The 22,857-nt window shown below is 38.9% G+C and overlaps 1 protein-coding gene across 4 annotated transcripts in view; it reads left to right on the forward strand.

The window, feature by feature from the left end:
- Positions 1-22,857, forward strand: part of inpp4b (inositol polyphosphate-4-phosphatase type II B) — a 246,261-nt gene that overhangs the window by 110,945 nt on the left and 112,459 nt on the right. For all 4 annotated transcript variants that reach the window (XM_067440836.1, XM_067440838.1, XM_067440837.1 and 1 more), the window contains 3 exons: positions 4,104-4,212; positions 7,803-7,872; positions 16,798-16,945. In XM_067440836.1, the coding sequence (XP_067296937.1) occupies positions 4,104-4,212; positions 7,803-7,872; positions 16,798-16,945 (327 nt within the window). The remainder of the gene's footprint in view (positions 1-4,103; positions 4,213-7,802; positions 7,873-16,797; positions 16,946-22,857) is intronic.

Genomic DNA, 22,857 nt, shown 5'->3' on the forward strand with positions numbered 1-22,857 from the left:
TTTGTACAGTGTCCCAACTTTTTTGGAATTGGGTTTGTACACGATTTAATAAATAAACAAATGCACGACTTCAACAAACAAACAAATACTAACTAAAGAACAAATATATGGTTTAATAAATAATTGCATGCTTTAATAAACAAATAAATAACTAAATCAACAAACAAGCAAACAAACAAACATATGATTTAATAAAAACAAATCCTAATAAATAAATAGATTATTAAATCAATAAATTGCTAAAATACATTTAAATCTTATTAATAATGAAGTATTATTTTTGTTTAATACTTTAACTACTTAATACTTTGTTTAATTTTTTTTTCTTTTGAAAAATTACATTTTGTTTTACACGACAGTAATAAGGTTTGATGGATGGATTTTTTTAATTATATGCAAAACAATCTAAAAGAGTGAATCTCGTAATGTCCAGGTTCTATTTCAGCCCAAAATGCCAAAAGAAAAAATAAGCAACTATATTTTGTGTAAGTTAAGCCTTTTAGGACAATTATTTAAGACAGTTAAGATGTTGATGGATGGATGGATGGATGGATGGATGGATGGATGGATGGATGGATGGATGGATGGATGGATGGATGGATGGATGGATGGATGGATGGATGGATGGATGATTTATTTTTTAACGGTCTTGAAATGTGACCTGGACGTGTTTTCATGAGATTGGCCCACTGCATGGTCAAATGAAACGAATATAAACTTGCGACCAGGTAAACAGTTCGAGATGAAACTCCCTTTGAGGATCTTAGCACAGCTTCTACTGAGGCTTATGAATTGAGGCTCTATGTTTGGTGCAGTCTTTCATTTCCATAAAGGTTCATTATGTACGCCCTGCTTGTGGTTGTGAGTCAATTTGCGAAGGCATTTTGTGAGGCAAGCTCCAATCAATGACAACTGAATGAGAGAGCCGAGTCACTGGAGCAGAAAACAGGAAGCCAGTCATTGACCTCATCACAGTCCAGCGCAGTAATTGTGCTCTATTATCAACTAGATGTGCACGTTTCCTGTACCTGGTAATTCTGTGTTATTTCGTTATGCGATAATACGTTCAAAAGTGAGCTGTAAATTAGCTTATGAGGAGGCGCAGATGGAATATGATGATGACTCTCACATTTGCTAAAAAATTTGGGACGATCCGTGTATAAATCAGAGAGTACTTTGGTCTTGTTGGTAGTTGAAAGCACAATTAAATTAGCCAAAATATTTATTTTAAATCTTTTAAAATATTTAATAAGCAGTCAAGGGTTCGAGTACTTTGAGAGATGGAAATTTATCTGGCTGATTAGCCCCAACAAAATAAATAAAATGATAATTGGTTTGACCCATATTTTTACTTTTTCTTCTTGAGCAGTTATTGAAAAATTTAAAGCGAAAAAAACAAACAAGTTTAACTGATAAATGATAAAATCAAAACATCTAAAACCATATATATATATATATATATATATATATATATATATATATATATATATATATATATATATATATATATATATATATATGGATTGATATATTAAGTTAAATTAAATATTACAGTTATATATATATATATATATATATAGTATATATATATATATATATATATATATATATATATATATATATATATATATATATATATTATAATACATTAGGTGGTATATGTTAAGGGCATGACAGCGTATGTGACACTGACTTAGAGATAGAAATACAAGCTTGTAAAAGATTGTACCACAAAGTAATAATAACTTGCACTGCCTCTGAAACGACTTTCCTTTTCACCTAACATCATGAATGCCTCTTACTTTATTAACCCCTCAAACCATCAGGCTCCATTTTTTGCTTTATAATCACTACTTGTCGCTCTCCAATTAATCCCCGATGGATAAAAAAGTCCCTGCGTTTCTTTCAATCATTAAATATCCTGTTTCACTCAGAAATGTCACATTACAGAAGTAAAATGTGTTGCTAACGGCGTCCCATTCGGATCTATTAGCATACTCCGCTAGCTCTTCTCATAACAATGCTCTCTGATTTACTGTTGTCATAAAGAGACCCAGGGCCAATTAGATTTGTCTAGGTCATGTTCATGGATGGGTAATTTGCCAATGCACCTCTAAAGACTGACTTGATGTCTTTTTCTCTCCTCAGTCGAGCTTCAAAGTTAATTTGAGGTCAATCGTATCCTCAGATATCAAACTCGCTCCAAGTGTTCTGGCACGCGAACAGCCACAGCTGGGGCTTGATCTGCTCGTGCCAAACCTGTGGCTGCTTACTACTGAGAAACCCAATAATCTTCTTTAATCAATGCTAATGTCTACAGGACGTCAACTATGGGTACCTTAGTAAGGCCGCAGTGTCGTTTACATGAGATTTTCTTCTGATCAGTCTAGAAATTATACAAGATGGCCAGATTTACCAACAGCTTGCCCCAGCGCTTACCCTCTTTCGGCGTTAAAAAACACGGTTAGGATTTATTAAAGAGACGCAGTGAGAAATTAGTGCTAATAAAAGGTGTGAACAGGGTTATTTTTGCTTCTGACCTTATGGATTTGTAGGAGTTTCCCTTTAAGATGCAAAATTAATGGGAGCAGAGTATTTAAATGAATCACTCAAGGTGATTTACTATGTTTGCGCCATTATTTACCACCCAAAAAAAGCATGTCTTAAACCAGACGCTAACTGGTAGATTGCGTTGGTCACTATTAATGCTGTATAATTAATCACAAAATAATCGAAACCGAAACTCAGAACCTCTAACCAACGTATTTTACCCATTTCGGTTTTATTCACGTGACTAAACCCGTGAGATGCAGGAGCAGTTATCTTCATTTATAGATGCTCAATCACTATAGTAACTGCATGTTTTACACAGTTTATACAGGTAAATTATTTGCCGTTTTACCATCTTGTAGACGACCCTGTTTAATTCACTTTTCCTCTTTTTCTTCTGAATCAGTTTCTGTTTCAAACACATATGGCTGAATTAAAGCAATATTTCCAGTAAACTATAACATTAAATATAACAATAAAGTTGAGCGAGTGGATTTTGCCTCAACAGCACGTCATCCTCAATAAACTCGTCTCCACACAATAACTCCGATCTTTCAAGTATTCATATTCTTGTGTAATCGACGCGCCATCATAAAAGAACCTGTCTCTTGCGTGATACCTAAAATTTTGAATATTTCTATCTGATATGATTTATGACTTGCAGGGTTGGCAGAATAATAATAATACACTGTTTAATATTAGGCCAGAGGAGAACTGGCACCCCGACTGAGTCTGGTTTCCCCAAAGGTTTATTTTTCTCCATCATGCCCTGCTGGAGTTTTGGTTCCTCGCCACTGTCGCCTTTGGCTTGATTTGCTCAGTTGGGGAAACTAAAATTATGATCCAAGTTATTCAACTAAATATACAAATTAATTGTATTAATTAGGTCTTATTTAATTCTATAAACTATCCAAATAAAATTTTGTTGCAATATTGTCCTGTTTAACACTGTGAAGTTGCTTTGAAACAATCGGCATTGTGAAAGCTCTTTATAAATAAAGTTGATTGATTGATCTCTGAGCTGGTGTGAGTGAGTGGGGACGGGGCTAATTTGCATATTGTTGAATCCACATATACTACAGGAAATAAAGCAAGGCTGTACATTCAAGCTATTTAAGACATGACGGAATTATTTTCACAGGACAAGATGTTTGAATGTGTCATTTTAGTTATCAAAGATGAGTTTTAAAGGATACAATTATTGACTGCAAGAGGGCTTTAACATGAAAACATCTGGAAGCTGCACTTACAGAAAAAAAGGTACAGTGCTGTCACTGGGGCGGTACCCTAAGGTAAAAAAGTGAAAAGGTACATCTTTGTACCTTACTTACCCCTAAATGGTACATATTAGTACCTTAAAGGTACATAGCAGTACCTTAAATGTACACTCTTAGAAGAAGAGTGTACATATTAGTACCTTTTCGGTTTTGTACCTTAGGGTACCGCCCCAGTGACAGCACCTTTTTTTCTGACAGTGTGATTCCTCATATTGGCTTGAAGCCCTTGACACACATGTACTGAGACTCAATTCTCATTGTGTTGCTGTGTTTCAGGACAGCAGATGATTCAGCGACAGTGGGCACAGTGGTGGTGAGCTGGATGAAGATGGGTGAGATCGAGGATGGCGAGGTGGACCACATTACCGCCGACATGCACCAGAAGGTAAGCTGAGTTAGGCGGGACATTTCCAAAACTAGCTACTAACTCAACAACTCTAGTAGTTCAACTGATTTCAAAACACACTGTAGTTTTTATAAAGAGCACATGCGCCTTATACAGAGATATCCTATTTTATTGGGGTCGCACTCACAGATCAAATAAATGATTAATGATTTCATTTAGTCGTTCTTTAAAGGGATAGTTCACCCCAAAAGAAGAAAATGATCCCACAATTTACTTATCCCGAGGTCCTCCTAGATTTATACGACTTTCTTCTTTCAGCCAAACACATTTGGAGTTATATAAAGAAAAATATCCTGGCTCTTCCAAGTTTTATAATGGGAGTAAAAAGTGGACACCAGTATTTGAAGCCCAAAAAAGTGCATTCATCCATCCATCATAAAAGTAATCTGTAGCTCCAGGGTAACGATAAAGACCTTCCAAAGTGAAGCCATGCGTTTTGGTAAGAAACATATCCATATTTAAAACTTTACAAACTATAAATACTGGCTTCTGTTAACAGCCATACACAGAGTGACCTTCTGCCTTCATTTACCCCCTGGAGCCGTATGGATTACTTTTATGGTGGATAGATGCGCTTTTTTGAGCTTCAAAAACGATTCAATGTCATTACAAAGCTTTGAAGAGCTGTTTTTATTTTTATTTTTTAAGAAACACTCCGATTGTGTTTAGCTGAACGAAGAAAGTCGTATACACCTATAGGCTTAAGGGTGAGTAAATTATGGGACACTTGTATTTTTTCAGTGAACTATCCCTTATATACAGTTCTGGAAAAAAATGCACTTAACATGGATTTTTCCGTGTTAAGTGGTCTCTTTAATTTTTTTCCAGAGCTGTATATTTAGTTAAATGCAATGTTTCAATGTTTTTCTTGCTACTTTAACTATGTTTACTACATGCTAACTACGTTTTCAAGAGATTCACTTGAGTGTAAATTTACTTGAGTAAATTTAAAAGTGGCTTGTGTCGTGAGAAGTGTGTCTTTGTGTCTTTTTGTGCATGTGCATGCAGTTTGGAAGAGGTGGTGGTAATAGAAAATAACTTCAGAACGTGTCTCCAGTCAAAGAGGGAAAGCAGAATGAATATTAAGTGTGGCATCCCTGAAATTCAATTGCAGAGTTGACCGAAGAAGTAGAGAATGTTTACAGTGTATTTATGAGAGTTTGTTTTTATATACACAGACACACACTTATCTCTTGAACCTAAGGATGATGTCAAGTCCGCTTTATTGTACTATTGTGATCAAAGGAAACAATATGATTCACATTCTCTAAACATGTTAGCTGAATATTGAATGCAGTGTGTATAGACATATGTGATGTTGTGTGTGTGTGTCCAGCTTCTGCTGTCCTGTGTGTCTGGGAGAATTGAGCATTACGACTCTGACAGACAACATGACACCCTTTAAACTCCATAACTTACCCTGACACGACCATCAGCAGAACCTTTTAACCTTCATTAATCAGCATGAAAGAGACAGACAGAATATAGGGAAGAAAGCAGAAGGGTGTGAGAATTATGGAGATGGATGGAGGAAAGGAAATGGAGGGTATTTAGATTTAGATTTAAATAGACAATGCCTCATAAATTACAGTCCTGTTCCTGAATTTGAATTGAGGTAGCAAATGATTCAGGATAGATAGATAGATAGATAGATAGATAGATAGATAGATAGATAGATAGATAGATAGATAGATAGATAGATAGATAGATAGATAGATAGATAGATAGATAGATAGATAGATAGATAGATAGATAGATAGATAGATAGATGACAGACAGACAGACGATGATGATAGACAGACAGACAGACAGACAGACAGACAGACAGACAGATAGATAGATAGATAGATAGATAGATAGATAGATAGATAGATAGATAGATAGATAGATAGATAGATAGATAGATAGATGACAGACAGACAGACAGACAGACAGACAGACAGACAGACAGACAGACAGACAGACAGACAGACAGACAGACAGATAGATAGATAGATAGATAGATAGATAGATAGATGACAGACAGACAGACAGACAGACAGACAGACAGACAGACAGACAGACAGACAGACAGATAGATAGATAGATAGATAGATAGATAGATAGATAGATAGATAGATAGATAGACAGATAGACAGATAGACAGACGATGATAGATAGACAGACAGATGGATGGATGGATGGATGGATGGATGGATGGATGGATGGACGGACGGACGGACGGACGGACATACAGACGATGATAGACAGACAGACAGACAGACAGACAGACAGACAGACAGACAGACAGATAGATAGATAGATAGATAGATAGATAGATAGATAGATAGATAGATAGATAGATGACAGACAGACGGTGATAGATAGACAGACAGACAGACAGACAGACAGACAGACAGACAGACAGACAGACAGATAGATAGATAGATAGATAGATAGATAGATAGATAGATAGATAGATAGACGGACGGACGGACGGACGGACGGACGGATGACAGACAGACAGACAGACAGACAGACAGACAGACAGACAGACAGACGATGATAGACAGACAGACGATGATAGACAGACAGACAGACAGACAGACAGACAGACAGATAGACAGACAGACAGACAGACAGACAGACAGACAGACAGACAGATAGATAGATAGATAGATAGATAGATAGATAGATAGATGGACGGACGGACGGACGGACGGACGGACGGACGGACGGACGGACGGACGGACGGACGGACGGATGACAGACAGACAGACAGACAGACGATGATAGACAGACAGACAGATAGATAGATAGATAGATAGATAGATAGATAGATAGATAGATAGATAGATAGATAGATAGATAGATAGATAGAGACGGGCAGGCAGACAGACATTAATTTAGGTTGGAAAGCTGGAAAATTGTTTGCACAATAAGGCCTTTTTGTGTTTTACTGTAACAAGTGTGTGTGTTTGTTGGCTGCGAGCCGTTGTGGTTTTATTTGATCTGTGGGCTTCAGAAGAGATTCACTTTGTTCTTCATGAGGGAATGTGGGTCAGGGCTGATGCATGTTTGAGTAGGATCCACCACAGAACGAGACATGGGCTGGTCGCGACTCTCTCGTTTCTGTGCTTTTGTTTTTCGTGAGCTTGTATGCCAGGATCAGTCTGGAAGCTCTCACAGACCCGTCCAAGGTCACGAGGCCTAATGAGACGTGAAGACTCATCCGTCATCGCACTAAGCCTGATGCGGGGTATGCATTTCAAGTGATTAGGCCATAAGCGCTGCGGGTGATGTTGATGGAGTTGATGGATGCTGTTTGTCCTGAGCTGCCGTGAGGGTCTCTCCGCTCCTGGATTGCTTACACTGGCGCTCGGGGATACTTGGAGAACTCCTCTATTATCTGAGCAGTGGTGCAGGCGACAGCTTGTCACCGCTCGCTCGGCTCACGAGACGGAGAGAGATAGTCACGGGATGCTGTCGCCAACTCTCTGATGTCGTTGCTCGTATTTTGAGTGGTAGTCATTATGTTGACATCTAATAATCAGTGACAAATGACCTTCCATTTTGTTTTTTCCCCACAGTGCACGCTGGTGTACGAGTCGTCGCATGGAACCATTAACGACAAAGATAACGGACCAATAATGAATGCTGGTGAGTTAAAGAGTGCTTTGTATCTTGGGGTTTTGGCTTGTTGTGGTTTAAGGGTTAAAAACTGAAGAGAGTATTAGAGAGAGAGACTAAAGAGTAATCTGTTAGCGTTCCCACTCAACTCAGTAGAAGCGTGTGGTTTGAAATCCGCCATCTTTGCTCATGGCGACTCAGTTTAACTGCCAGATTGTTTGGCATCACAAAATCACACAATATCCCAAACTCTTAGCTAGCAACTTTTAAGAGTCTCTGGTGTATGTGTGTTTGAAGAAGAAGAAGAAAACGAAGAAGAAGAAGAAGAAGAAGAAGAAATGAATACTTTCATTCGCAAGGATGCATTGAATTGTTCAAAAGTTGCAGTAAAGACATTTTTAATTTTATATATTTAAAACAAATGTTTTTCTTTTGAATTTTCTATTTATCAAAGAAACTTATGAAACACTGTTTCCATATGAAGCAGCACAACTTTTCAACATCGATAATAATCAGAAATGTTTCTTCATCATATCAGAATGATTTCTGACGAATCATGTGACGCATGATGATGCTGAAAATTCAGATCACAGGAATAAATTACATTTTAAAAGATATTCACATAGAAAACATTTATTTAAAATTGTAATATTTTTGCCAATTTTGCTGTTTTTCTAATAAATGCTGACTCGGTGAGCATAAAGACGTTTAAAACATTTTACAGACCCCAAAACTTTAATTTACATTATTAAAAATAAAGGGTGTCTCAACAGCGATGCCATAGAGGAACCATTTTGAGTTTCTTAAAGAGCCTTTCTGTGAACAGTTCCTCAAAAGGACCAACATTTTAATAATCTAAAGAACTTTTTGAGGTTCCATAGATGTTAAAGGTTCATCAGAACCACATGCCAGTAAATAAACGTTATAATGTATGGTGCTGTCACACCTGCCCCACCTGCCCCATTCAGACTAGTGTAACGTTATACATAGAACAACAATGGAGTCCGTTAGCACATTTGAATGACGAAGCACGCTTTGTGAGAACGCTAGGTTTATGTTTGGCTGATAACATCACTGTTTTCTCCAGTACGACTGTACAGCCAAATCTAATTTTGTCGCAATATTATCCTGTTTGACACTGTGAAGCTGCTTTGACACAATCGTGATTGTAAAAGCGCTATATAAATAAAGTTGATTGATGTTTGGGTGGTTTTCCAATAAACAAACTGACACCTATAGTGGTCAGCTAAACAAATGTATTTAAACACACACCATAGATCGCATGCTCCATTGATAAATTAACTAACATTATACACGATCGTGTCGTTTACTGATGTTTACTTACGCGACGATAGCCAACAGCACAGACATTTGAAGCAGTTTTACTCACCGGCTGTTTCCAAAGCACGACCGCGAACCTTTATCGTCACCGCTCCGTCAAAAACACACTTCTTTGGTAACTGTTGATTTCGTGACGTCCTGTGACAGCAGTGACCGTGGAGATCCACTTTTGCGACGCGACTGAAGCGTGATGTTGTGAAGCTTCCCGTCATTTCTGCGTTCAAACGCGGTTTAAATGCAGCGCTGCCTTCCCGGAATGCTGTGCTGAAGCGTTGAAGTCGCTTGACGTCACCCATAGGAATAAATTGAAGCGCGGTGCGACAGAAGTGTTGCACAGATGACTGGATCTGCAGCTGAGAGTGTTTATGGGCGTGCATTTCCTCTCTCACTCTAGTCACGCGCACGTGCACCCTACCGGGAGAAGAGCCCGTACGGCCCATACAAGGACCTTCCGCTCTATCGACGTCAAGCCGAGCCATACTCGAAAAAAACTCTCCGAAACTTTTTTTTGACACAGAAATACTCCATTAAACGTCCAACTTAGTTTTTGAAACTTTGTCTATGTTTAGGATGGGATTCCAAGTCTTTAACAGTGTAAAAAGCTCAGTATGCATCAAACAGCATTTCACCCCCCCTTTAACAACTGCACATTTTTGGACTAAACCAGCTGCCGTAGTCAGCTGTGCTACACCTTCACCATTTGCAGTGCATTAAATCATTATGAAACCAAATCGTATAGTTTGCCTAATGTGGTTTATACAAACTATGTGGTATATGATGAAAAGGGGAACAGTTAGCCCACGCAGTCGTCTCTTCAAAAAATGACTTACAAAAGCTGGCATATTGACTGCTGGCTTTTCCTCCTCTCTTTGTATACTTTGTATTATTCTGACCAGTTGAAGAGCAGTTTAGGAAATGCTTTCAAAGACACATCTGGCCAACGAGTGATGTGGATGCTGTCACGTGACTGCATTTTGGACACCAACTCGTCAACTGGTTCAGACCAGAGCAATCAGTGTGGTGTGAAAAGGAACTAAAACGGAAGAAAATGTATAGTTGTTTGCCCCTTGTCCGGACCAAATGAACCGAACTACAGATGTAAAAGCACCCTTAATGGAATCTTTCCAATTTATGTCATTAAAATGTATTTCAAGATGGCCATCAATGGTGAACGGAGATACTTTTTGCAACCATCTACCATCAGCGGTTAACTGGGTCATGCTAACCGATTTTGCCAGAGCAGATTTTGCACCTATCAGGAGAATTTCAGTTTTACTGTTGAGTAATTAGTTAATTGAGCTGAACTGAGTTTTTAATGACAGAGGAAGTGGAGGAAAAACAGAAGTTGGCATGGAAGACTGGGTGTCATCAGTAAAGCAGGTGAAAACAAATTCTGTATTTCCTAAAAATGTTTAATGATAAAAAAAGGGCTCAAGACTGAGCCTTGGGGAACACCGGTGATAATGTGTGATGGCTTATCTGGAGTTTTAGAGAAGTATAAACTGATAATGATCTTATCAGAGGTGAGGCGGCGGCAGAAGTTATTTCCTCTACAGCATGAAATCGTGTTTCTCGTCAAGGCTTCGCGTCTCAAGTGAGTTGACAGAACAGGCCGCGCACCTGAACACTCTGAAAGAGTGTTATGCTAGAGTTGCTTAAATAGGGGATGTTTTCCCCAAACACACTGGGTCTAATTCCAGTAAGAGCTTACACAAGGAGTTTTCATGCATAATGCGGGTGTATACTGTACTATATATTTTATTGGTATTTTTCTGCGTAAAAGGTCTAAAAATAAAACATAAAATGAACCTAGCATGAAGTCTGGACTGTTGCCCCTGTATGTATCTATTACAATTATATGTTATAATGTTTAAATAATCTAACAATATTTGTAATTAACCTATTTTGGCAATACTTTACAACAAGGTCTAATTTGTTGATGCACTATCTAACATTAATTAACAGAACAATGTATTTTTAAAGCATTTATTATTTTTTGTTAATGATAGCGGTAGTAAAAATCTGATTGCAATCACGCCGCATTATTTGCGTTAACAAATTCAACTTTGGATTCAAAAATGCATCAGTAAATGTTGAAATTAGGTTCCATCTGCATTTTAATTCTGTTAAAGCAATCCCTTAGTTCACTACCGCCCCGTCTCATATGGTGTATGGGGTTCCCCAGGGTTCTGTTTGTGGGCTTTTTCTCTTCATCATCTACATGCTAATAGGTAATATTATCCATCATGCACGTCTTTAACTTGCATTGCTACATTGCATGATACATCCGTTCTCAACGCAATGCTCCTTTCCCCACTAACTCCAAATCGGCTTGTATTGATGATATAAATGCATGAAGGACATAATTGGGGGCTCGTTGTTGATTGTTACTGTAAATACAATTTTGTGTGATATTTGATTAACTTCAAAACCCACCTAAAAACATTTCACTTCTTGCATCCCTAACTTTATGATCTTATTCACGTTATGCATGTTATGATATCTACCATAGTTTATGATGTTATCCATCTCAGTTTATCTATATTGTTTCTTATGTTTATTTGTTATAATCAAGCTGCAACTCTTGACGCCAGTTTTTATTAAAGCCAACAAAGAAGTTAATTGAACTTCAATTCATCGACTGGCTGCTAGAGACAGGCTCCAAAAGAGAGCAAAATCTCAGAGTGTGATGTTAAAATGCCCAACTTTACAGCAGAAATGATTGCTGCTGCTGTCACTACTAGCCATTTGTCTGCTGTCTGTTAGACATCACGTCTCCTCAGCTCCAGCCACATCCTGCCTCTTTGCCTATTTTTTGTTCAAAAATGATTCAAAAATGCTCTTCAGAAACCTATGGGTGACGTCACGGACACTACATACATATCTGTTTGACAGTCATGGTAATAATATTGTAAAGCGACCTTGAGTTTGAAGAAAGGCGCACTATAAAATTCAAAGTATTGTTATTGTTATTGTTAGGAGTATTGTATAACTAATTTTAACCAGTTTTCCTTATTATAAAAGAGAACAATAAACATGAAATTGTGACACCCAGGAAGCGACATCATTTGGATCTACAGGAAAATAATCTCACACCATTTTCTCAGTTCTCAGGCTCAGTTTTTGCACAAAAGCTCACCCATTCAACCATGTTACCCAAGTCTTCACAAGAAATATGATTTCTTTCATTTATGTAAAAAAAACAAGTATTCAAATCTGCACAAAAAAATGTACGTGTATTTTTCCTTTTTACTTACAACATGTTCATGAGCATTATTACAGTGTGTTAGTTGTCCTCAATGGAGGCAGAAAGTACAGAAAGGTAGTTGATTGAGGATGTAAAGGGAAGACAGAGACAGATGGACACGTAAAGGAGAACCGGACGCAAACTCCCTCATCCAGCGCTGTGGAGGATTAACCTTTGACTCCGCCCTCTCGCCTGCCCTCTAATCCGACGCCCAATCGGATCGCAGTATCTCTGCCTGCTCAAGCTCTTAGGGAAATAATTTTTCGCTGCGTTAGTGTTGAAGCGCAGCGGATGTCCAGGGGTTGGGGTGACGGGGACAAATTTCATTAATCAGTCTTACAGAAGCAGCAGAGACTAACATATTTTGACAGCTGCATGACTAAAACAACGGCCAACGGCGCAATGACATTCAATACAGCACCAGCAAATAAACACTGCGAAACATCAGATACGAAGATAACACACAGAACAGCCTGGACTTCTGGAGAGATCCGTCTGCCGTTCCCGACTTCGCCTCCATCCATCACATCACAGCAGCTCATAAATAAAGAAATGACCTTCTACGGAGTTTGTTTCTCAGGGAACTTTCAGAGACTTTGAGTCTATTCACTTGCTAATAAAGTGCCAAAACACATTCAAACTCTCTGTGCAAAACAAATTTACACTGACTAAATTGAAATGGCATAAAATGTGATGTCTTTGGCGATTCCCCCAATACTGTTTATCCTGCTGCGTTACCTGAGGTAATTAAGCTAATGAGCCACACTTCACACCGCCGCTGGCACTGATTTAAGCACAGCAATCACACCGTTAAGCAATCAGACGCCGCAGAATCCACTTCATGAGCTCAACAATACGGACAGAAATCGAGCTGAATTTAACTAATCTGCTTCCGATTCAACTTAACAATTCCTAAATGATTCCATGACTGATTATTTCATTGCTCATCCACATAAATAGACCCAAGAATACACTTAACAAAAATCTGATTATATATTGAGTCTATTAAGGTACCATTTATTTCAACAAAGCTTCCCGAGAGTAAGAAATTGGCCTGAAAATGAAGTCAACAAATGCTCAGTAAAAAAAGAAAAGAAAATTGTTTTAGTTTCTATTATGCTACACAAATAAGTGTTTTTTCCCCACATTTTATTAAGTGTAAATAGCAATTCGAAATAGCAATATAGTCCTAGGTTTTTGGCTCAACCTCAATAAAGCCACTGCTGCTCAATTCTCAGGACGTTCTAGGTCAATAATTTGGTCTTTGGATAGCTATAGCTGGGTCATTTAAGTCCACCCAAAAGACTATCATTCCTAAACAAAAACTCAAAACTTCACGAAAATAGGTGAGGACGTGCAATTCTAAACAAGCATGCATACTTTTTTGGAGATTGGAGATGGCGCTATAATTGTTAAAAAGTTTTTAAAACTGTTTCCCATATAAACTTACCTAAAGGATTATCATGAACACCATACTAATACTGTGTTTGACCCCCTTTCGCCTTCAGAACGGCCTTAATTCTACGTGGAATTGATTCAACAAGGTGCTGAAAGCATTCTTTAGAAATGTTAGCCCATATTGATAGGATAGCATCTTGCAGTTGATGGAGATTTGTGGGATGCACATCCAGGGCGCGAAGCTCCTGTTCCACCACATCCCAAAGATGCTCTATTGGGTTGAGATCTGGTGACTGTGGCGGCCATTTTAGTACAGTGAACTCATTGTCATGTTCAAGAAACCATTTTTGAAATGATTCAAGCTTTGTGACATGGTGCATTATCCTGCTGGAAGTAGCCATCAGAGGATGGGTACATGTGGTCATAAAGGGATGGACATGGTCAGAAACAATGCTCAGGTAGGCCGTGGCATTTAAACGATGCCCATTTGGCACTAAGGGGCCTAAAGTGTGCCAAGAAAACATCCCCCACACCATTACACCACCACCACCAGCCTGCACAGTGGTAACAAGGCATGATGGATCCATGTTCTCATTCTGTTTACGCCAAATTCTGACTCAACCATCTGAATGTCTCAACAGAAATCGAGACTCATCAGACCAGGCAACATTTTTCCAGTCTTCAACTGTCCGATTTTGGTGAGCTTGAGCAAATTGTCGCCTCTTTTTCCTATGTGTAGTGGAGATGAGTGGTACCCGGTGGGGCCTTCTGCTGTTGTAGCCCATCCGCCTCAAGGTTGTGCGTGTTTTAGCTTCACAAATGCTTTGCTGCATACCTCGGTTGTAACGAGTGGTTATTTCAGTCCAAGTTGCTCTTCAATCAGCTTGAATCAGTCGGCCCATTCTCCTCTGACCTCGAGCATCAACAAGGCATTTTCGCCCACAGGACTGCCGCATACTGGATCACACACCATTCTTTGTAAACACTAGAAATGGTTGTGTGTGAAAATCCCAGTAACTGAGCAGATTGTGAAATACTCAGACCGGCCCGTCTGGCACCAACAACCATGACAAGCTCAAAATTGCTTAAATCACCTTTCTTTCCCATTCTGACATTCAGTTTGGAGTTCAGGAGATTGTCTTGACCAGGACCACAGCCCTAAATGCATTGAAGCAACTGCCATGTAATTGGTTGATTAGATAATTGCATTAATGAGAAATTGAACAGCTGTTCCTAATAATCCTTTAGGTGAGTGTAAATTGCCAGTATTGGATGTAAATGGCATTTTCCTTCTATGATTAATTAGTTAAAAAAAAATTTTTGGGAACAATAAATCCCTCCCTACACCTACCCTTAACCCTAAAAACTTTGTTATTAAACACACGCTGGAAACTTTATTTGAACTTTATTTGCACATTTCAAATATTTTCTTCAATAATTGCCTTTCCGATCTGATTTGTCATGGGAAAAGGGAATAGAGCAGTTCGGCAAAAGGTGGATTCAAACCCGGGTCTATCTGCATCTTTCTGCCAGGCGCCTCACCCCTACACTTTTGCTGTTGTTGACAATCAATCATCTTCTGAAATGCTGTCTGGCCAAATCAGACGTCAGTGGGCGGGGTTAGTGTAAATAGCCTTTGTCATCTAGGCGAGCAATTTGTTCTTAGTGTATATAGACACTGTGTTTACTTTCTAGGAATAAGCACTGAAGAATATAAAAGACACTATAATTTGTGTTAACCATGATTATTAACTCATCCTCTCATCATGCTTTAGGAGGAGTCACTTCTTGGGTGTCATAACCAAACTGAACAATAAGACTCTTCCTAGACTGCAACGAGATGAAACAGAGAGCAACGGGAGAGATGTTTACTCCTGCCTCATGCATCATCTCTCAAGTTGCAGAAGAGATCACAAACTGCTCAAATCCTCCCAGACACAAAAGCCTACGAATTCAGAATGAACTCATAAATTTCTCATCAGATTCTCTGAAGCCTGAATGATCTGAGCTGCTATCCACATTCATTTATAGCTCTATAGTTTGACTGTATTTCAACAATTGCCTCATTTTGTAGTTCTAAAGAATTCTACAAGAAAAGTCTTAGACAAAGTTTATACATAAATCCGTCCTTCGGATGAGACGTTAAACCGAGGTCCTGACTCTCTGTGGTCATTAAAAATCCCATGGCACTTCTCGTAAAAGAGTAGGGGTGTAACCACGGTGTCCTGGCCAGATTCCCTTGATTGGCCCTTACCAATCATGGCCTCCTAATAATCCCCATCCACTGAATTGGCTCTATCACCCTCTCTCCTCTCCACCTTTCGCTGGTGTGTGGTGAGCGCACTGGCGCCGTTGTACTGTGGCTGCCGTCGCATCATCCAAGTGGAGCTTCACACTGGTGGTGGTTGAGGAGAGACCGCTGACATGAGTGTGAAGCGCTTTGGGTGTACAGTTGTACATTTGAAAGCGCTATATAAATGCCTCATTCATTCATTCATTCATAAATGAAACATAAGTCTTTGAAAGAAAGTGAAGAACTAGTCGTGAGCAATAAAATATTCCTATAGGAAATTACATCGTAATGTATCAGTGAATTCTGTATTAATCATGGGATGAAGGTTAGGCCGAACAGCTTCTCTGTGACTATTGACCAGTCAATATATTTTTTTCCTCCACGCAGGTTAAAAGTTTGGGTGATATCACCCTATATTTTGAAGCTCAAGCTAATAATATTGTCGTTCTACATACTGTATTTAAAGTGTGCACATGTGTACTATATTCCAAGGTCTTCTGAAGCCATACAGTGGCTTTATAAAAGGAACAGGCTGAAATTGAAGTCGTTATTCACTGTATTTTGCCAAAATAAACCCATCTCTCATTTAATATTTCTCTCTCTCTCTCTCTCTCTCTCTCTCTCTCTCTCTCTCTCTCTCTCTCTCTCTCTCTCTCTCTCTCTCTCTCTCCATCAGTGTTTAAGAATGCGGTGTGTAAGGTGTACAGGTTTCAGACGGTGGACAGTAAATGGATGTTGGTTCGGGAACAGATGGCGGAGTGCACACTGTCCTTCAGCGTCCCGAAGCAGCTCATCGCCCTCTATATCCAGGAGGACACCTGCAGGTAAGATTCAGACCGATGTGAGGGCGGCTGGGAAACAGGACAGGAGGAAGTAGTGGAGGAGACAAGCGCATTAAAGCGCCCCCAAATGTTTTATACCCGAAGGAATGAGTCTTTGGTGATATATCACTAGTTAAAGGGTTAGTTCACCCAAAAATGTAAATTCTGCCATTAATTTCTCCCCCTCATGTCGTTGGACACCCGTCAGACCTCCGTTCATCTTCAGACACAGATGAAGATATTAGTGTTGAAATCCGATGGCTCAGAAAGGCCTTCATTGACACCAATGTCATTTCCTCTCTCAAGACCCATAAAGGCACTAAAGACGTCGTTACAAAGCCCATCTTACTACAGCGGCTCTACAATCATTTATGAAGAGAGAGAATAGTTTTTGTGCCCAAAAAATGATTAAATAATGACTTGTATAGTGATGGCCTATTTCAAAACAAAGGTTCGAACCGTTATGAATGAGTGAATCGATTCATGATTTGGATCGTCAATGTTACGTGATTTGACACGCGATCCGAATCATGAAACAATATGCTGATTCATAACTGTTCAAAACTTTGAAATAAGCCATCACTATATAAGTCGTTATTTTATGCATATGCGCACAAAAACTATTCTCGTTGCTTCATAAAATGATTGTAGAGCCACTGTAGTGAGATGAGCTTTGTAACGACGTCTTTAGAGCGGTGTATCCCCCTCCCCCTCCCCCTGACTCGAGGTTGCCAGATTGTCTGCAGGATCAGCAGGAACGTTTGTAGATCTGCAGCTGAGGTAACTTGAGCAGATCTGGCAACCCGGATGCAGAAACACTACTGACTTCGTGATTAGTTGATAGGGGGAGAGCGGAGCTTCAGGCCAAAACACAACATGTCAACATCAGTTGAGGACTGCAACAGCAACTTTATAATGACAATATCCCGACCGGACTACTGTTGTCAGTGATATAAGTATTTAAAATGAACATGATTTCTTAATGTCTAGTGACATATCAGGGCCATTTTATGATTCATTGAGATACTTTCTTACATACAGTTCCTTTAATAGTGACATCTTTGAAATTTGCCATGCAGATATAAATCATTTTAATGTCCTACGGCAAACAGCATGGAGGCTGAAGTGTCGCGACCGCATTGTCTCGCAAGATCCCTGGCTATCCCCGCTCCTAGAAGCACAGGTTCAAGTGTAGGTTGTGCGAAGCTGGAATTGTTTGGATGAACGAGTGCGACACAAAAGCTAGTGTGAGCGAGATGCGGTGCGCTTGTGGAGCGAGGGTTTATTTCAGAGATGGAAATGGCTGTTTTAGAGCTATACTTAGCCTGCACTAAATTATTCAAGGATGTTTAACACTTCAAAGGAGAGCGCCTGTCCTCTTTCTCGGAAACTCAACCACCTCTCCCTCTCTTGCTTTTCTTTCATTTTACCTTTGCTTTCTCTCCTCCCTCCATCTCGTGGTGGGGAGCGTTGTTACCTGAGCGTTAACTAGAAAATCTAAAAGGGAAGCCACGTGTGGAATCGCGAGGTGAAAAGAACAAGGGGGAAGCCATCGGTGGAAAGGTTTCTAAAGCACAGCAGTCAATAATACACTCCGACACAGCTGCATAGATGTTTTTAAGAACAGTTCCTATGCAGTTCAATCAGATGAATGTGTGATCACACACTTCGGTGAAAATCTGTACAAGAAAGTGGACCGAGTGTTGTTGCGTGTCACATGGATGTCTTCAGATGGAGCAGCGGGAGATGTTTTGCCGTCTATGTAGGCCTGTCACGATAACAAATTTTGCTGGACGATAAATTGACCAAGAAATTATTGCGATAAACGATAATATTGTAGTTCTGAGACAGTTTTCATCTAAAATAATGATAATGGCATAATAATGCAGGTACATTTTTTCAAAGATCAATAAACTTTTATTTCTAAAGACTATTTAACACTGAAAACGGGAAACATTTTAAATATCCACAATAATTGAACAAAACAACAACCAAAACAATAAATAAAATGGATGAAAACTGCAACAGATGAGGTGCATATTAGGGGTAACATGGTTCACAAAACCCACGGTTCGGTTCTGAACGGTCCTTGTTTTAGTTTTTTTGTTTTAATCGTTAACACTCCGGAAATTTACTTCAGCATATGATATATAACTTAATTATCAACAATTTAGGATACAGTATTTAAAATAATAATAATTACATCTTGTAATCATGCACAAACTGAACTTGACCATCTCTGAGGACAGCTAGGTGAGATTTTGATACAGCAAGAGAGAAGACATTGATGACGTGCTTTTCATTTATTTGGCAAAAAAAGGAGAATAAGTATTGCTATCTCTACAGGAACGTATGTGCCTTTTTTTAGCACACAAAGATTGCACTGAAGGATTAACTTGCATTTATCAAACTGCCAACTTCAGTTTAAGCCTCGTTATACTCGACGCGTCTGCACGAGCACAAGGGTGCGCGCGGCAAAAATTACGTCAACGCGGAGTGCGCTAGACCCCATTTCGCTTGGCGCTGTGCACGTCAAATTTTGTAACTTTGCGTGCGGCTCTTTCCACCACAGGAACTTTACCCAGGATCTTTGGGTGGTACTCGGTGTGTTTAGACCGCAGGAACCAGGGTCTAAATGAAGTTCCGGGTAAATATTTCCCCCTCCAAACGGCCCTGCTCGCGAGGTAGTACTTTTTCAAAGTTCAGGAACTTTCAAGGGCGGGACTTGGGCGCTGAACATGCTGATTGGTTGAGCTCACGCAGCATTTTATTTCAACCGGCATTTTAAAAAAGTCCTCGAAAAGTCTTCGAGGTTCGGTCTACGTTCAGTAAATATCAGTATTGCTCTCTGTCTGATGGCGCGCGTTCATCTCAGCCATCTCACGTGCAATGTCCGTAATAGCTGATAATAATATACATTGTCATTTTAAATCTAGCTTTACAAGCTTTCTGAATATGCTGCATGCTGCTGAATCTGCATATTAGTGCTCTTTTCTGTCGTTGTTAATTACCTTAGTAAACCTATACATAACCAGCAAAAGCAGCACAGCTTGAATCTCTTCCATACTCGTTATTCATTTTTTTACAGTCTATATTTTTCAACATGTAAACGACCTGACCGATTACTTTTAAGTGTGCGTCCTTACATGACGTGACAGCGTGCGCCGCGCTCATGTTGACAAGAGAGGAAAGCTCATTTTTCTGAGGGGTAAACTTTTTATTTCGTAAGTTATGAAGATAATGTTGGAGTAATGACACAGCGTATATTGCCCCAGGCAGTTTTTACTTTAACTGCGCCTGACAGAAGAATTTTTTTTTTTCTGAGATGATTATTACACTTTACAACAGATAAATAGCTTATTATATAATACTGTATTAGTCCTGGTGGCCGTTAAGAGTTGCTATGGCTACAGTCAACACATCCCAGCTGCTGGAGAACACAACGTTGACATTTTTGATGCGTCAGACAAACTACATGTCACAAAATGATTGCGATTGAAAGTCATCACATGTAAATACCAGATCGGTTTAGATAACCTCTCATGTAAACAGTCCACTAAATCTTTCAATCGGTATGCACAAAAATGATTACTGTCCGTCACTGACTTGGAGGAGCAGTCGCACGCAGTCCTAACGTTACATCACTGGACTAATTTGCCTAATCTTCACGGTACTTTATCGCGGTGAAAACGCAGACAGTTGCAGGTCTGGGGGGAGAAAAGTTCATGTAAAAAAGTTCCTTGTAAAAATTGTTCCGGGTAATTTTGGTGGAAAACGGGGCTTATGATGATTTTATTGACACTTGACAGTCGATGATGGAAGTGACGTGACCACCACAGCTCAATCAAGAAGGCTTTTTCATTTCATTTAAAGACTGAAAGTTAGCCGTCAGGATACAGTAATTATGAAGTAATTTGACAGTAGGCAAATTCATACAACGTCTATAAGTATAGTATTGTGTTTACGATCATATATGCACAATTATCATATATCTTTAATGGAGTATATTTTATGTATCAATTTCTAGATTTTGCTTGCAATATATTATAATACATTTGCTTTATTTACTGTTTAATTACATTTTACTATTTAATTACATTTTTGGTGTGAGTGTGGTTCTAATAATTATATAAAATATATTTAAAAGTATTTATTATTTTTATTAATGTAATATATGTGGATATTTTGTATTACTGTAGTGCAAAATGTGAAAAGGAAAGTAACTCAAATTTAATGACTATGTTTATTATTTTCTTAGTAGTATTGGGCTGTATTTTATGTGTGTGTGTGTGTGTGTGTGTGTATGTATGTACAGTATTGTTCAAAATAATAGCAGTACAATGTGACTAACCAGAATAATCAAGGTTTTTAGTATATTTTTTATTGCTACGTGGCAAACAAGTTACCAGTAGGTTCAGTAGATTCTCAGAAAACAAATGAGACCCAGCATTCATGATATGCACGCTCTTAAGGCTGTGCAATTGGGCAATTAGTTGAATTAGTTGAAAGGGGTGTGTTCAAAAAAATAGCAGTGTCTACCTTTGACTGTACAAACTCAAAACTATTTTGTACAAACATTTTTTTTTTCTGGGATTTAGCAATCCTGTGAATCACTAAACTAATATTTAGTTGTATGACCACAGTTTTTTAAAACTGCTTGACATCTGTGTGGCATGGAGTCAACCAACTTGTGGCACCTCTCAGCTGTTATTCCACTCCATGATTCTTTAACAACATTCCACAATTCATTTACATTTCTTGGTTTTGCTTCAGAAACAGCATTTTTGATATCACCCCACAAGTTCTCAATTGGATTAAGGTCTGGAGATTGGGCTGGCCACTCCATAACATTAATTTTGTTGGTTTGGAACCAAGACTTTGCCCGTTTACTAGTGTGTTTTGGGTCATTGTCTTGTTGAAACAACCGTTTCAAGGGCATGTCCTCTTCAGCATAGGGCAACATGACCTCTTCAAGTATTTTAACATATGCAAACTGATCCATGATCCCTGGTATGCGATAAATAGGCCCAACACCATAGTAGGAGAAACATGCCCATATCATGATGCTTGCACCTCCATGCTTCACTGTCTTCACTGTGTACTGTGGCTTGAATTCAGAGTTTGGGGGTCGTCTCACAAACTGCCTGTGGCCCTTGGACCCAAAAAGAACAATTTTACTCTCATCAGTCCACAAAATGTTCCTCCATTTCTCTTTAGGCCAGTTGATGTGTTCTTTGGCAAATTGTAACCTCTTCTGCACATGCCTTTTTTTTAACAGAGGGACTTTGCGGGGGATTCTTGAAAATAGATTAGCTTCACACAGACGTCTTCTAACTGTCACAGTACTTACAGGTAACTCCAGACTATCTTTGATCATCCTGGAGGTGATCATTGGCTGAGCCTTTGCCATTCTGGTTATTCTTCTATCCATTTTGATGGTTGTCTTCCGTTTTCTTCCACGTCTCTCTGGTTTTGCTCTCCATTTTAAGGCATTGGAGATCATTTTAGCTGAACAGCCTATCATTTTTTGCACCTCTTTATAGGTTTTCCCCTCTCTAATCAACTTTTTAATCAAAGTACGCTGTTCTTCTGAACAATGTCTTGAACGACCCATTTTCCTCAGCTTTCAAATGCATGTTCAACAAGTGTTGGCTTCATCCTTAAATAGGGGCCACCTGATTCACACCTGTTTCTTCACAAAATTGATGACCTCAGTGATTGAATGCCACACTGCTATTTTTCTTTATTTACTGGTAACTTGTTTGCCACGTAGCAATAAAAAAATATACGAAAAACCTTGATTATTCTGGTTAGTCACATTGTACTGCTATTATTTTAAACAATACTGTATACTGTATATGTGTGTGTATGTGTGTATATATATACGCACACACGCGCGCGCACACATACACACA

This window comes from Pseudorasbora parva, chromosome 4 (assembly GCF_024679245.1).
Source record: "Pseudorasbora parva isolate DD20220531a chromosome 4, ASM2467924v1, whole genome shotgun sequence".
In the NCBI taxonomy this organism is placed as follows: domain Eukaryota; kingdom Metazoa; phylum Chordata; class Actinopteri; order Cypriniformes; family Gobionidae; genus Pseudorasbora; species Pseudorasbora parva.